At 39.9% G+C, this 17619-nt stretch overlaps 1 protein-coding gene across 2 annotated transcripts in view; it reads left to right on the forward strand.

Moving 5' to 3' along the window:
- Nucleotides 1-17619, forward strand: part of LOC128663311 (uncharacterized protein HI_0077) — a 265688-nt gene that overhangs the window by 202619 nt on the left and 45450 nt on the right. Inside the window, exon 12 of one of the 2 annotated variants that reach the window (XM_053717580.1) lies at nt 13762-14339. The exons of the other annotated variant lie outside the window; for it this stretch is intronic. Coding sequence (XP_053573555.1) covers nt 13762-13791 — 30 coding nt within the window. The 3' untranslated portion in view covers nt 13792-14339. Of the gene's footprint in view, nt 1-13761; nt 14340-17619 lie in introns of those variants that run through there. 2 annotated transcript variants of the gene reach the window in all.

The raw sequence follows: 17619 nt of genomic DNA on the forward strand, positions 1-17619 counted from the left end.
CCGCCCTTTTTTTGTGGTGGTTATGATTTTTGTATAAAGCACAATTATTCCAATTCCTTATTTTATATGCTTTTGCACTTTTTTATCACCCCACTTCTTGGCTATTCGTTAAACTGAATTGTGGGTGTGGTGAGGGGTGTATTTATAGGCATTTTGAGGTTTGGGAAACTTTGCCCCTCCTGGTAGGAATGTATATCCCATACGTCACTAGCTCATGGACTCTTGCTAATATGAAAGAAATGAATTTATCAGGTAAGTTCTTACATAAATTATGTTTTTCTGTGTTAGGTTTTTTATATTTTGGGGGGTTTGGTGATGTTGGGGGAATTAGTATTTTTTATGTAAAAGAGCTGTTTAACTTAGAAGCCCTTTTAAAGGCTATTGGTAGTTTAGTTGAGGGGGTGTTTTTATTTTCATAGGGGATTTAGATTAGGTTTAATTTTTTTATTTTTGATAATTTTGTTTATTTTTTTCTGTAACTTTAGACTTATTTTTGTAATTTAATCTTCAGTTTTATTTTTAAATGTTAGGATTTTTTATTGTAACTTAGAATTTTCTATTTTATGTAATTGGGGTTAATTTAGGGGGTGTTAGGTTAGGGGGCTTAGTAATTAAATTAGTTATTTGCGTTGTGGGGGTTTGCGGTTTAAGAGTTAATAGGTTAATTAGGTTTATTGCGATGTGGGGTGTTGGCGGTTTAGGGGTTAATAGGTTACAGTGAATGTAAATTTTGATGATAAAGTGTCCGTTCTTTAAAAATTCTATTAAAAACAGGGGCACTTAAATTCATCAAAATTTACATTTCACTTGTGTTGGGGAAATATTTTTTAATCTTGACAGGCGCTCCAGCTTCCCCCGGTCGTCGCAAGCCTCTTCCTACGTCAGAAATGACGGATCGTCATCCTCCAATCACGGCTTCCCCCCAGGGGAATCAGTGTATGATTCAACGCCGTGATTGGAGGAAACCGGATTCCTCATTTTAGACCCAGGAAGAGGCTTTGCAACCTGCGGAGGAAGCAGTGCAGCGGCTGTCAAGATTAAAAGGTAAGTATTTTCACAACACGAGTGAAATGTAAATTTTGATGAATTAAAGTGCCCCTGTTTTTTTCTTAATGCTTTGTTTGCCTACACTGCATCCAGGTGGATTCCGAAAATGCAATGGATTCTTTCACCACCCTGCCATTTTCGGAATCCAACTGGATAGAGAGGATTCTTTTGGCTGCGTGTGCAGCCAACATTCCTCTTTGGATGCGTGCGCAACTGCCGACAAACGCATTACAAACGCGATTATTGTATAGATATAACTGTGGTTAGCTTTGTTGGTTGCAGACTTAAAGGAACATGAAACCGAAAAAATTTATTTCATGATTCAGATAGATAGAGAATACAATTTTAAACAACTTTCCAATTTACTTCTATAATTTAATTTGCTTCCTTCTCTTGTTATCATTTGCTGAAAGGTTTATGTAGGCAAGTTCATGAGCAGCAGAGAAACTAGGTTCTAGCTGTTGATTGGTGGCTGCATATATATATTGAATGTGATTGGCTCACCCATGTGTTAAGTTAGAAACTAGTAGTGCATTGCTGCTCCTTCAACAAATTATACCAAGAGAATGAAACAGATTAGATAATAGAAGTAAATTAGAAAGTTGTTTAAAATCGGATTCTCTATCTGAATCATGAAAGAAAAATTTTGGGTTTCATGTACCTTTAAGCCTAGATTCACTTCTCCAAGTAGGTAAATGGTGGGTGATGTTTCAGCAAACAAGATGTCAATTTGTTTTAGAGATGTTTACTGACCATTTAATTATAGACATTTCTTTCATGTTATTGGCAAGAGTCCATGAGCTAGTGACGTATGGGATATACAATCCTACCAGGAGGGGAAAATTTTCCCAAACCTCCAAATGCCTATAAATACTCCCCCACAATTCAGTTTTACAAACTTTGCCTCCTATTGAGGTGGTGAAGTAAGTTTGTGCTTGATTTTCTTCTGTGATATGCGCTTCTCAGCATTTTGAAGCCCGATTCCTTTCAGAGTACAGTTAATGTCAGAGGGACATGAAGGGAGTATAACCTATTGAATTCTATGGTTTTCCTCGCAGGAAATCTTTTCATAGGTTCTCTGTTATAGGTCGTAGAGATTCATCTCCTACCTCCCTTTTCAGACCGACAATATACTCTCATATTCCATTACCTCTACTGATAACTGTTTCAGTACTGGTTTGGCTATATGTGGATGGGTGTCTTTCGGTAAGTATGTTTTTATTTCTTAAAGACACTCAGCTATGGTTTGGCACTTTATGTATTAATGAAAAGTTCTAAATATATGTATTGTACTTATTTGCCATGAGTCAGGTTTATGTATATTTCCTTTTGCAGACTATCAGTTTCAAAATTGGGAAAAATATATTTAGGAAGTTATTTTTCTTACCTGGGGCATAGTCTTTTCTTCAAAATTGACTGTTTTCATTAATTTTCACGGGCAGAATTTAGGCTTGCGAGGCCGCAAAATGCTGATATTTATTGCGTCATTCTTGGCGCAAAGGTACGTTCGGTGACGGAAATTTGTCATTTCCGGCGTCTTAGTTGACGCCAGGTTTCCTTGCACAAGGTTGTGTCTGCTATGATGCGAGTGGCGTCATTTCCGGATGTTGTTAGCGCCAAAATAATTTGTTTTGCGTTGCGCGCCATACTTGCGTCAAATAATTTTATTATTTAAACCCCACTTCCTATATGCCTCTTTCTATGCTCAGAGGGCTATTTTTTCCTCATTTCTGAAACTGCCATATAAGGAAATTGATAATTTTGCTTTATATGTTGTTTTTTCTCTTACATTTACAAGATGTCTCAATCTGATCCTGTCTTAGAAACCACTGTTTGATTCCTGCTGCCTGATAACAGTTCTACCAAAGATAAGTGTATCTGTTGTAAGTTAGCGGAGATTATATCTCCAGCTGTAGTATGTAACAGTTGTCATGATAAGCTTTTACATGCAGAGAATGTATCCATCAGTAGTAGTACAATACCTGTTGTTCCTTCAACATCTAATGTACATGATATCCTTGTGAATATAAAAGATTTTATTGCTGATGCGATTCAGAAGGCTTTGTCTGCCATTCTGCCTTCTAAAAAACGTAAAAGGTCTTTTAAAACTTTTCATAAAGATGATGAATTTTCAAATGACCAAAAACATACTGAATTATCCTCCTGAGGATCTATCTGATTTAGAAGATCCTACCTCAAATATTGACCCTGACAAATCTACTTATCTCTTTAAGATAGAGTAAATTAATTCCTTGTTGAAAGAAGTGTTAATTACTTTGGATATTGAGGAAACTAGTCCTCTTGATATTAAAACTAGTAATGTTTAAATTCAGTTTATAAACCTCCTGTGGTTACTCCAGAGGTTTTTCCAGTTCCTGGTGCTATTTCTGATATGATTTCAAAGGAATGGAATAGGCCTGGTACTTCTTTTATTCCTTCTTCTAGGTTTAAAAAGTTTTATCCTTTGCCAGCAGCCAGATTGGAGTTTTGGGGAAAAATCCCCAACGTTGATGGGGCTATTTCTACTCTTGCCAAACGTACTACTATCCCTATGGAAGATAGTACTTCTTTTAAGGATCCTTTAGATAGGAAACTTGAGTCTTATCTAAGGAAAGCTTATTTATTTTCTGGCTATCTTCTCAGGCCTGCAATTTCTATAGCTGATGTTGCAGCTGCATCAACCTTCTGGTTGGAAAGCTTAGCGCAACAGGAAACAGATTCTGATTTTTCTAGCATTGTTAGCTTGCTTCAACATGCTAATCATTTTATCTGTGATGCTATTTTTGATATCATCAAAATTGATGTTAAATCTATGTTTCTCCAACATAGGTGTGTCCGGTCCACGGCGTCATCCTTACTTGTGGGATATTCTCTTCCCCAACAGGAAATGGCAAAGAGCCCAGCAAAGCTGGTCACATGATCCCTCCTAGGCTCCGCCTACCCCAGTCATTCTCTTTGCCGTTGTACAGGCAACATCTCCACGGAGATGGCTTAGAGTTTTTTAGTGTTTAACTGTAGTTTTTCATTATTCAATCAAGAGTTTGTTATTTTCAAATAGTGCTGGTACGTACTATTTACTCAGAAACAGAAAAGAGATGAAGAATTCTGTTTGTATGAGGAAAATGATTTTAGCAACCGTAACTAAAATCCATGGCTGTTCCACACAGGACTGTTGAGAGCATTAACTTCAGTTGGGGGAACAGTTTGCAGTCCTTTGCTGCTTGAGGTATGACACATTCTAACAAGACGATGTAATGCTGGAAGCTGTCATTTTCCCTATGGGATCCGGTAAGCCATGTTTATTACGATTGTAAATAAGGGCTTCACAAGGGCTTATTTAGACTGTAGACATTTTTTGGGCTAAATCGATTGATATTAACACTTATTTAGCCTTGAGGAATCATTTATTCTGGGTATTTTGATATAATAATATCGGCAGGCACTGTTTTAGACACCTTATTCTTTAGGGGCTTTCCCAAAGCATAGGCAGAGTCTCATTTTCGCGCCGGTGTTGCGCACTTGTTTTTGAGAGGCATGGCATGCAGTCGCATGTGAGAGGAGCTCTGATACTTATAAAAGACTTCTGAAGGCATCATTTGGTATCGTATTCCCCTTGGGTTTGGTTGGGTCTCAGCAAAGCAGATACCAGGGACTGTAAAGGGGTTAAAGCTTAAAACGGCTCCGGTTCCGTTATTTTAAGGGTTAAAGCTTCCAAAATTGGTGTGCAATATTTTCAAGGCTTTAAGACACTGTGGTGAAAGTTTGGTGAATTTTGAACAATTCCTTCATGTTTTTTCGCAATTGCAGTAATAAAGTGTGTTCAGTTTAAAATTTAAAGTGACAGTAACGGTTTTATTTCAAAACGTTTTTTGTACTTTCTTATCAAGTTTATGCCTGTTTAACATGTCTGAACTACCAGATAGACTGTGTTCTGAATGTGGGGAAGCCAGAATTCCTATTCATTTAAATAAATGTGATTTATGTGATAATGACAATGATGCCCAAGATGATTCCTCAAGTGAGGGGAGTAAGCATGGTACTGCATCATTCCCTCCTTCGTCTACACGAGTCTTGCCCACTCAGGAGGCCCCTAGTACATCTAGCGCGCCAATACTCCTTACTATGCAACAATTAACGGCTGTAATGGATAATTCTGTCAAAAACATTTTAGCCAAAATGAACCCTTGCCAGCGTAAGCGTGGATGCTCTGTTTTAGTTACTGAAGAGCATGACGACGCTGATATTAATATCTCTGAAGGGCCCCTAACCCAATCTGAGGGGGCCAGGGAGGTTTTGTCTGAGGGAGAAATTACTGATTTAGGGAACATTTCTCAGCAGGCTGAATCTGATGTGATTACTTTTAAATTTAAATTGGAACATCTCCGCATTTTGCTTAAGGAGGTATTATCCACTCTGGATGATTGTGAAAATTTGGTCATCCCAGAGAAACTATGTAAAATGGACAAGTTCCTAGAGGTGCCGGGGCTCCCAGAAGCTTTTCCTATACCCAAGCGGGTGGCGGACATTGTTAATAAAGAATGGGAAAGGCCCGGTATTCCTTTCGTCCCTCCCCCCATATTTAAAAAATTGTTTCCTATGGTCGACCCCAGAAAGGACTTATGGCAGTCAGTCCCCAAGGTCGAGGGAGCGGTTTCTACTTTAAACAAACGCACCACTATTCCCATAGAGGATAGTTGTGCTTTCAAAGATCCTATGGATAAAAAATTAGAAGGTTTGCTTAAAAAGATGTTTGTTCAGCAGGGTTACCTTCTACAACCCATTTCATGCATTGTCCCTGTCACTACAGCCGCATATTTCTGGTTTGATGAACTGATTAAGGTGCTCGATAGTGACTCTCCTCCTTATGAGGAGATTATGGACAGAGTCAATGCTCTCAAATTGGCTAATTCTTTCACTCTAGACGCCTCTTTGCAATTGGCTAAGTTAGCGGCTAAGAATTCTGGGTTTGCTATTGTGGCGCGCAGAGCGCTTTGGTTGAAATCTTGGTCGGCTGATGCGTCTTCCAAGAACAAGCTACTAAACATTCCTTTCAAGGGGAAAACGCTGTTTGGTCCTGACTTGAAAGAGATTATCTCTGATATCACTGGGGGTAAGGGCCATGCCCTTCCTCAGGATCGGCCTTTCAAGGCAAAAAATAGACCTAATTTTCGTCCCTTTCGTAAAAACGGACCAGCCCAAGGTGCTGCGTCCTCTAAGCAAGAGGGTAATACTTCTCAGGCCAAGCCAGCTTGGAGACCAATGCAAGGCTGGAACAAGGGAAAGCAGGCAAAGAAACCTGCCACTGCTACCAAGACAGCATGAAATATCGGCCCCCGATCCGGGACCGGATCTGGTGGGGGGCAGACTCTCTCTCTTCGCTCAGGCTTGGGCAAGAGATGTTCTGGATCCTTGGGCGCTAGAAATAGTCTCCCAGGGTTATCTTCTGGAATTCAAGGGACTTCCCCCAAGGGGAAGGTTCCACAGGTCTCAGTTGTCTTCAGACCACATAAAAAGACAGGCGTTCTTACATTGTGTAGAAGACCTGTTAAAAATGGGAGTGATTCATCCTGTTCCATTGAGAGAACAAGGGATGGGGTTCTACTCCAATCTGTTCATAGTTCCCAAAAAAGAGGGAACATTCAGACCAATCCTAGATCTCAAGATCTTAAACAAATTTCTCAAGGTCCCATCTTTCAAGATGGAAACCATTCGAACTATCCTTCCTTCCATCCAGGAAGGTCAATTCATGACCACGGTGGATTTAAAGGATGCGTATCTACATACTCCTATCCACAAGGAACATCATCGGTTCCTAAGGTTTGCATTCCTGGACAAACATTACCAGTTCGTGGCGCTTCCTTTCGGATTAGCCACTGCTCCAAGGATTTTCACAAAGGTACTAGGGTCCCTTCTAGCTGTGCTAAGACCAAGGGGCATTGCAGTAGTACCTTACCTGGACGACATTCTGATTCAAGCGTCGTCCCTCCCTCGAGCAAAGGCTCACACGGACATCGTCCTGGCCTTTCTCAGATCGCACGGCTGGAAAGTGAACGTGGAAAAGAGTTCTCTATCCCCGTCAACAAGGGTTCCCTTCTTGGGAACAATTATAGACTCCTCAGAAATGAGGATTTTTCTAACAGAGGCCAGAAAGACAAAGCTTCTGGACTCTTGTCGAATACTTCATTCCGTTCCTCTTCCTTCCGTAGCTCAGTGCATGGAAGTGATCGGGTTGATGGTAGCGGCAATGGACATAGTTCCTTTTGCGCGCATTCATCTAAGACCATTACAACTGTGCATGCTCAGTCAGTGGAATGGGGACTATACAGACTTGTCTCCAAAGATACAAGTAAATCAGAGGACCAGAGACTCACTCCGTTGGTGGCTGTCCCTGGACAATCTGTCACGAGGGATGACATTCCACAGACCAGAGTGGGTCATTGTCACGACCGACACCAGTCTGATGGGCTGGGGCGCGGTCTGGGGATCCCTGAAAGCTCAGGGTCTTTGGTCTCGGGAAGAATCTCTTCTACCGATAAATATTCTGGAACTGAGAGCGATATTCAATGCTCTCAAGGCTTGGCCTCAGCTAGCGAGGACCAAGTTCATACGGTTTCAATCAGACAACATGACGACTGTTGCGTACATCAACCATCAGGGGGGAACAAGGAGTTCCCTAGCGATGGAAGAAGTGACCAAGATTATTCTATGGGCGGAGTCTCACTCCTGCCACCTGTCTGCTATCCACATCCCGGGAGTGGAAAATTGGGAAGCGGATTTTCTGAGTCGTCAGACATTGCATCCGGGGGAGTGGGAACTCCATCCGGAAATCTTTGCCCAAGTCACTCAACTTTGGGGCATTCCAGACATGGATCTGATGGCCTCTCGTCAGAACTTCAAAGTTCCTTGCTACGGGTCCAGATCCAGGGATCCCAAGGCGGCTCTAGTGGATGCACTAGTAGCACCTTGGACCTTCAAACTAGCTTATGTGTTCCCGCCGTTTCCTCTCATCCCCAGGCTGGTAGCCAGGATCAATCAGGAGAGGGCGTCGGTGATCTTGATAGCTCCTGCGTGGCCACGCAGGACTTGGTATGCAGATCTGGTGAATATGTCATCGGCTCCACCTTGGAAGCTACCTTTGAGACGAGACCTTCTTGTTCAGGGTCCGTTCGAACATCCGAATCTGGTTTCACTCCAGCTGACTGCTTGGAGATTGAACGCTTGATTTTATCGAAGCGAGGTTTCTCAGATTCTGTTATCGATACTCTTGTTCAGGCCAGAAAGCCTGTAACTAGAAAGATTTACCACAAAATTTGGAAAAAATATATCTGTTGGTGTGAATCTAAAGGATTCCCTTGGGACAAGGTTAAGATTCCTAGGATTCTATCCTTCCTTCAAGAAGGATTGGAAAAAGGATTATCGGCAAGTTCCCTGAAGGGACAGATTTCTGCCTTGTCGGTGTTACTTCACAAAAAACTGGCAGCTGTGCCAGATGTTCAAGCCTTTGTTCAGGCTCTGGTTAGAATCAAGCCTGTTTACAAACCTTTGACTCCTCCTTGGAGTCTCAATTTAGTTCTTTCAGTTCTTCAGGGGGTTCCGTTTGAACCCTTACATTCCGTTGATATTAAGTTATTATCTTGGAAAGTTTTGTTTTTAGTTGCAATTTCTTCTGCTAGAAGAGTTTCAGAATTATCTGCTCTGCAGTGTTCTCCTCCTTATCTGGTGTTCCATGCAGATAAGGTGGTTTTACGTACTAAACCTGGTTTTCTTCCGAAAGTTGTTTCTAACAAAAACATTAACCAGGAGATTATCGTACCTTCTCTGTGTCCGAAACCAGTTTCAAAGAAGGAACGCTTGTTGCACAATTTGGATGTTGTTCGCGCTCTAAAATTCTATTTAGATGCTACAAAGGATTTTAGACAAACATCTTCCCTGTTTGTTGTTTATTCAGGTAAAAGGAGAGGTCAAAAAGCAACTTCTACCTCTCTCTCTTTTTGGATTAAAAGCATCATCAGATTGGCTTACGAGACTGCCGGACGGCAGCCTCCCGAAAGAATCACGGCTCATTCCACTAGGGCTGTGGCTTCCACATGGGCCTTCAAGAACGAGGCTTCTGTTGATCAGATATGTAGGGCAGCGACTTGGTCTTCACTGCACACTTTTACCAAATTTTACAAGTTTGATACTTTTGCTTCTTCTGAGGCTATTTTTGGGAGAAAGGTTTTGCAAGCCGTGGTGCCTTCCATTTAGGTGACCTGATTTGCTCCCTCCCTTCATCCGTGTCCTAAAGCTTTGGTATTGGTTCCCACAAGTAAGGATGACGCCGTGGACCGGACACACCTATGTTGGAGAAAACAGAATTTATGTTTACCTGATAAATTTCTTTCTCCAACGGTGTGTCCGGTCCACGGCCCGCCCTGGTTTTTAAATCAGGTCTGATAATTTATTTTCTTTAACTACAGTCACCACGGTACCATGTGGTTTCTCCTATGCTATTATTCCTCCTTAACGTCGGTCGAATGACTGGGGTAGGCGGAGCCTAGGAGGGATCATGTGACCAGCTTTGCTGGGCTCTTTGCCATTTCCTGTTGGGGAAGAGAATATCCCACAAGTAAGGATGACGCCGTGGACCGGACACACCGTTGGAGAAAGAAATTTATCAGGTAAACATAAATTCTGTTTTTTAGCTAGAAGAGCTTTGTGGCTCAAATATTGGAATGTTGACATGGTATCTAAGTTTAGATTACTATCTCTTTCTTTCCAAGATAACAATTTATTTGGTTCTCATTTGGATTCCATTATTTCAACTGTCACTGGGGGGGGAGGGAGTTTTTTTACCTCAGGATAAAAGATCTAAAAGGTAAATCTAAAGCTTCTAATCATTTTAGTTCCTTTCGACAGAATAAGGAACAGAAACCAAATCCTTCCCCCAAGGAATCTGGTTCCAATTGGAAGCCTTCTTCATGTTGGAATAAATCCAAGCCTTTTAAGAAACCAAAGCCAGCCCCCAAGTCTGCATGATGGTGCGGCCCTCATTCCAGTCAGCTGGTGGGGGGCAGATTAAAAATTTTCCAGAACATTTGGGCAGATTCTATCCAAAATCATCGGATTCAGAGCATTGTCTCTCAAGGGTATCGAATAGGATTCAGAATGAGACCTCCTGTGAGATTCTTTCTCTCTCACGCATTCCAGCAAATCCAGTGAAGGCTCAGGCTTTTTTGAAGTGTGTTTCAGATCTAGAGCTTTCAGAGGTAATTATACCAGTTCCGTTTCAGGAACAGGGTCTGGGGTTTTATTCAAATCTATTCATTGTCCCAAAGAAAGAAAATTCATTCAGGCCAGTTCTGGATCTGAAAATTTTGAACCGTTTTGTAAGAGTGCCAACTTTCAAAATGATGACTTTAAGGACTATTCTGCCTTTTGTTCAGCAAGGTCATTATATGTCCACGATAGACTTACAGGATGCATAGCTTCACATTTCGATTTATCTAGATCACTATCAGTTTCTGAGATTCTCTTTTCTAGACAAGCATTACCAATTTGTTGCTCTTCCATTTGGCCTAGCGACAGCTCCAAGAATTTTTTCAAAGGTTCTCGGTGCCCTACTCTCTGTAATCAGAGAGCAGGGTATTGCGGTGTTTCCTTTTTTGGACGATATCTTGATACTAGCTCAATCTTTACATTCTGCAGAATCTCACACAAATCAACTAGTGTTGTTTCTTCAAAGACATGGTTGGAGGATCAATTTACCAAAAAGTTCCTTGATTCCTCAGACAAAGGTCACCTTTTTAGGTTTCCAGATAGATTCAGTGTCCATGACTTTGTCTCTAACAGACAAGAGACGAATAAAATTGGTTTCAACTTGTCGGAACCTTAAGTCTCAGTCATTCCCTTCAGTGGCTTTGTGCATGGAAGTTCTAGGTCTCATGACTGCAGCATCGAACGCGATCCCCTTTGCTCGTTTTCAGACCTCTCCAGCTTTGTATGCTGAATCAATGGTGCAGGGATTATACAAAGATATCACAATTAATATCCTTAAATCCCAATGTTCGACTCTCTCTGACTTGGTGGTTAGACCACCATTGTATAGTTCAAGGGGCCTCCTTTGTTCGTCCAACCTGGACTGTAATCACAACAGATGCAAGTCTTTCAGGTTGGGGAGCTGTCTGGGGATCTCTGACAGCACAAGGGGTTTGGAAATCTCAAGAGGCGAGGTTACCAATTAATAGAACTCCGTGCTATTTTCAGGGCTCTTCAGGTTTGGCCTCTATTAAAGAGAGAACCATTCATTTGTTTTCAGACAATGTCACAACTGTGGCATATGTCAATCATAAGGGTGGGACTTGCAGTCCCCTGGCTATGAAAGAAGTATCTTGGATACTTGCTTGGGTGGAATCCAGCTCTTGTCTAATTTCTGCGCTACATATCCCAGGTGTAGACAATTGGGAAGCAGATTATCTCAGCCGTCAGACTTTACATCCGGGGGAGTGGTCACTCCATCCAGATGTGTTTTTTTAGATTGTTCAAATGTGGGGTCTTCCAGAAATAGATCTGATGGCTTCCCAGCTGAACAAGAAACTTCCCAGGTACCTGTCCACGTCCAGGGATCCTCAGGCGGAGTCGGTGGATGCGTTAGCAGTTCCTTGGTTTTACCAACCTGCTTATATCTTCCCGCCTCTAGTTCTTCTTCCAAAAGTGATCTCCAAGATCATCATGGAACATTTGTTTGTGTTTTTGGTAGCACCAGCATGGCCTCACAGGTTCTGGTATGTGGACCTTTTCCGGATGTCCAGTTGTCCACCATGGCCACTTCCTTTAAGACCAGATCTTCTTTCTCAAGGACCGTTTTTCCATCAGGATCTCAAATCATTAAATTTAAAAAGGTATGGAAATTGAACGCTTAGTGCTTAGTCATAGAGGTTTCTGACTCTTGATACTGTGTTACAGGCTCATAAATCTGTTTCTAGGAAGATTTATTATCGAGTTTGGTAGAGTTATATTTCATAAATTCTTCTGGCATTCTTTTAGCATTTTACATTTTCTTCAGGATGGTTTGGATAAAGGTTTGTCTGCAAGTTCATTGAAGGGACAAATCTCTGCTCTGCTTCCTGATATTCACTGTTTTGTTCAGGCTTTGGTCTGTATCAAGCCTGTCATTAAATCAATCTCTCTTCCTTGGAGTCTTAATTTGGTCCTAAGAACTTTACAGGCTCCTCCTTTTGAGCCTATGCATTCTTTGGATATTAAACTACTTTCTTGGAAAGTGTTTTTCCTTTTGGCTATCTCTTCTGCTAGAAGAATTTCTGAATTATCTGCTCTTTCTTGCGAGTCACCTTTTCTGATTTTTCATCAAGATAAGGCGGTTTTGCGGACTTCATTTAAATTTTTACCTAAAGTTGTGAATTCTAACAACATTAATAGGGAAATTGTTGTCCCCTCTTTGTGTCATAATCCTAAGAATCCTTTGGAGAGATCCTTACATTCTCTGGATGTTGTAAGAGCTTTGAAATATTATGTTGAAGCTACTAAAGATTTCAGGAAGACTTCTAGTCTATTTGTTGTCTTTTCTGGTTCTAAGAAAGTTCAGAAAGCTTCTGCCATTAACCTTGGCATCTTTGTTAAAGCTTTTGATTCATAAGGCTTATGTGGAGTCGGGTCAGGCCTCGCCTCAGAGAATCACAGCTCATTCTACTAGATCAGTCTCCACTTTGTGGGCTTTTAATAATGAAGCTTCAGTTGATCAGATTTTCGAAGCATACATTTACCAATTTCTACCGTTTTTATGTATTTGCCTCTTCGGAAGCAGTTTTTGGTAGAAAAGTTCTTCAGGCAGCTGTTTCAGTTTCATTCCACTGCTTATGTTTTAAGTTTTTTTCTTTTCAATTATAAGAAACTTATTCTTTTGGTTGTAGATTTAATTTTTCAGTGGAAAATGGCTATTTTTATTTTCTCTCCCTCTCTAGTGACTCTTCTGTGGAGTTCCACATCTTTGATACTATCCCATACGTCACTAGCTAATGGACTCTTGCCAATTACATGAAAGAAAACATAATTTATGTAAGAACTTACCTGATAAATTCATTTCTTTCATATTGTCAAGAGTCCATGAGACCCACCCTTTTTATGGTCGTTACGTTTTTTTGTATAAAGCACAATTATATTTCCAGTTCCTTTTTTGATGCTTTTTACTCCTTTTTCTATCACCCCACTACTTGGCTATTAGTTAAACTGAATTGTGGGTGTGGTAAGGGGTGTATTTATAGGCATTTTAAAGGTTTGGGAAACTTTGCCCCTCCTGGTAGGATTGTATATCCCATACGTCACTAGCTCATGGACTCTTGCCAATATGAAAGAAATGAATTTATCAGATAAGTTCTTACATAAATTATGTTTTTGCTTAGTGCCCCTAGAAACCTACTGCCATACGTCAGACAGAAATTGCTTACTATTAACACACTGTATACTGTGGTATTGATACCTGCTTTATACGGAAATATTATAGTGCTACTGTATTAGCGAGATGATCAAATTTTCTAGCCAGCTTGCCTTAGTTAATTTTACAACAGGTTACTAAATATAACACTTCCTAGAGATAAAATATAGTTGTTTCTCTTTGCATGATATTGCACTTATACTTTTACTAACTCAGCCTGGTCATATTTAGGTTTTTGGGATCAGTTAAATGATTAACCCTTTTTTCCCCCCCTTTTTTTCCAGTGGTACTTACCTTTGGTGAAACCATCCTGAGTTCCTCTGTGACACATGTGGAACATTTACCTTGCTTGTTCTAGAGCATTTTGCAATGGAGTTTACCAAGCAGCAACACAACTACTTCCATTTCACTCTGTTGTTTACCTCTGATACATCTAACAGTTCTCTAATGTCTTGCAGTGGATTCATGACAATGTGTTTTTTTTCTGAAATCTGTCACACCTTCCTAATTTATTTATTTTAAATAATCATACTACATGATTGGTCAAGAAAATTGTACGTTGTTGAATAGATAAGGACTATGTTTCTAATATCTACATTATGGGTTTTCTATTCATTTTGCTGTACTGTTTTCCTAGGCCTTGCATAGTGCAGGTCTGGCCAACATTGCTTAGGAATTGCAAATAACATTCTAACAGGTACAAAAGTGCTAGAACAATATTACATTTTCGGTATGTCACTCTGTAGTCAATGTTAGAATTAATATTTTATTAATTTACTGAACGCAAATTAAAAAAAAATGTTTTAATATCCCAGTTATTTGTATGAAGTTAAGACAAATAAAAAATGTGCTTTTCAAACCAGTTCAGGGTTGTATCAAGTAAAATGATAAAGTGTATATATATATCTGCAATATACTTTCATTATTTATTTTGTCCCTTTTCCTCTAACTCCATTCTGAAATTGTGGGCTTTTCAGTTCCTGTTAGAAATTGAAGTGCAGAACGCTGTTATATACTACACAGCCATTGGCTGCACACTCTAGTGAACTATTTATAACTGTCCCTAAATGGCCACAGAAGAGAAGATAAGATAACTTAAGTTACAGCACGGCAGCTCCCATTGTTTTATAGACTAAAACTTTACACTTATTTTGTCAATATTTAAACTGCTAATGAAACTTTAAAAAATGCATCAACATGTTATTATAAGACTGCATCATTCTATCTAGCATTTATTTAGTGTTTAATTTCCCGTTAAACATACGTTTGTTATCTGTCTAAATGTTAAAGATGAACATTCCTTAAAGGAATAGTAAAGTCCAAATTAAACTTTCAAGATTCAGATAGGGCATGTCATTTCTTTCATGTAATTAACAAGAGTCCATGAGCTAGTGACGTATGGGATATACATTCCTACCAGGAGGGGCAAAGTTTCCCAAACCTTAAAATGCCTATAAATACACCCCTCACCACACCCACAAATCAGTTTTACAAACTTTGCCTCCAAGGGAGGTGGTGAAGTAAGTTTGTGCTAGATTCTACGTTGATATGCGCTCCGCAGCAAGTTGGAGCCCGGTTTTCCTCTCAGCGTGCAGTGAATGTCAGAGGGATGTGAGGAGAGTATTGCCTATTGAATGCAGTGATCTCCTTCTACGGGGTCTATTTCATAAGGTTCTCTGTTATCGGTCGTAGAGATTCATCTCTTACCTCCCTTTTCAGATCGACGATATACTCTTATATTTACCATTTCCTCTACTGATTCTCGTTTCAGTACTGGTTTGGCTTTCTACAAACATGTAGATGAGTGTCCTGGGCTAAGTAAGTCTTATTTTCTGTGACACTCTAAGCTATGGTTGGGCACTTTATTTATAAAGTTCTAAATATATGTATTCAAACATTTATTTGCCTTGACTCAGAATGTTCAACTTTCCTTATTTCCAGACAGTCAGTTTCATATTTGGGATTATGCTTTAAATTATCATATTTTTTCTTACCTTAAAAATTTGACTTTTTTCCCTGTGGGCTGTTAGGCTCGCGGGGGCTGAAAATGCTTAATTTTATTGCGTCATTCTTGGCGCGGACTTTTTTGGCGCAAAAATTCTTTTCCGTTTCCGGCGTCATACGTGTCGCCGGAAGTTGCGTCATTTTTGACGTTATTTTGCGCCAAAAGTGTCGGCGTTCCGGATGTTGCGCCATTTTTGGCGCCAAAAGCATTTAGGCGCCAAATAATGTGGGCGTCTTATTTGGCGCCAAAAAATATGGGCGCCGCTTTTGTCTCCACATTATTTTAGTCTCATTTTTCATTTGCTTCTGGTTGCTAGAAGCTTGATGTTTGGCATTTTTTTCCCATTCCTGAAACTGTCTTATAAGGAATTTGATCTATTTTGCTTTATATGTTGTTTTTTCTCTTACATATTGCAAGATGTCTCACGTTGCATCTGAGCCAGAAGATACTACAGGAAAACCACTGCCTGCTGGATCTACCAAAGCTAAGTGTATCTGCTGTAAACTTTTGGTAGCTATTCCTCCAGCTGTTGTTTGTAATAATTGTCATGACAAACTTGTTAAAGCAGATAATATTTCCTTTAGTGATGTACCATTGCCTGTTGCAGTTCCCTCAACATCTAAGGTGCAGAATGTTCCTGATAACATAAGAGATTTTGTTTCTGAATCCATAAAGAAGGCTTTGTCTGTTATTTCTCCTTCTAGTAAACGTAAAAAGTCTTTTAAATCTTCTCTCTCTACAGATGAATTTTTAAATGAACACCATCATTCTGATTCTTTGGACTCTTCTGGTTCAGAGGATTCTGTCTCAGAGATTGATGCTGATAAATCTTCATATTTATTTAAGATGGAATTTATTCGCTCTTTACTTAAAGAAGTACTAATTGCTTTAGAAATAGAGGATTCTAGTCCTCTTGATACTAATTCTATACGTTTGGATAAGGTTTTTAAAGCTCCTGCGGTTATTCCAGAAGTCTTTCCTGTTCCTAATGCTATTTCTGCAGTAATTGCTAAGGAATGGGATAAATTGGGTAATTCATTTACTCCTTCTAAACGTTTTAAGCAATTATATCCTGTTCCGCCTGACAGGTTAGAATTTTGGGACAAAATCCCTAAAGTTGATGGGGCTATTTCTACCCTTGCTAAACGTACTACCATTCCTACGTCAGATGGTACCTCGTTTAAGGATCCTTTAGATAGAAAAATTGAATCTTTTCTAAGAAAAGCTTATCTATGTTCAGGTAATCTTCTTAGACCTGCTATATCATTGGCTGATGTTGCTGCAGCTTCAACTTTTTGGTTGGAAACTCTAGCGCAACAAGTAACAAATCGTGATTCTCATGATATTATTATTCTTCTCCAGCATGCTAATAATTTCATCTGTGATGCCATTTTTGATATTATTAGAGTTGATGTTAGATTTATGTCTCTGGCTATCTTAGCCAGAAGAGCTTTATGGCTTAAGACTTGGAATGCTGATATGGCTTCTAAATCAACTCTACTTTCCATTTTCTTTCCAGGGAAACAAATTATTTGGTTCTCAGTTGGATTCTATTATTTCAACTGTTACTGGTGGGAAAGGAACTTTTTTACCACAGGATAAAAAGTCTAAAGGTAAAAACAGGGCTAACAATCGTTTTCGTTCCTTTCGTTTCAACAAAGAACAAAAGCCTGATCCTTCGTCCTCAGGAGCAGTTTCAGTTTGGAAACCATCTCCAGTCTGGAATAAATCCAAGCCTGCTAGAAAGGCAAAGCCTGCTTCTAAGTTCACATGAAGGTACGGCCCTCATTCCAGTTCAGCTGGTAGGGGGCAGGTTACGTTTTTTCAAAGAAATTTGGATCAATTCTGTTCACAATCTTTGGATTCAGAACATTGTTTCAGAAGGGTACAGAATTGGTTTCAAGAGGAGACCTCCTGCAAAGAGATTTTTTCTTTCCCATGTCCCAGTAAATCCAGTGACAGCTCAAGCATTTCTGAATTGTGTTTCAGATCTAGAGTTGGCTGGAGTAATTATGCCAGTTCCAGTTCCGGAACAGGGGATGGGGTTTTATTCAAATCTCTTCATTGTACCAAAGAAGGAGAATTCCTTCAGACCAGTTCTGGATCTAAAATTATTGAATCGTTATGTAAGGATACC

The sequence above is a fragment of the Bombina bombina genome, chromosome 6 (genome assembly GCF_027579735.1).
Source record: "Bombina bombina isolate aBomBom1 chromosome 6, aBomBom1.pri, whole genome shotgun sequence".
NCBI classification, from domain to species: Eukaryota; Metazoa; Chordata; class Amphibia; order Anura; family Bombinatoridae; genus Bombina; species Bombina bombina.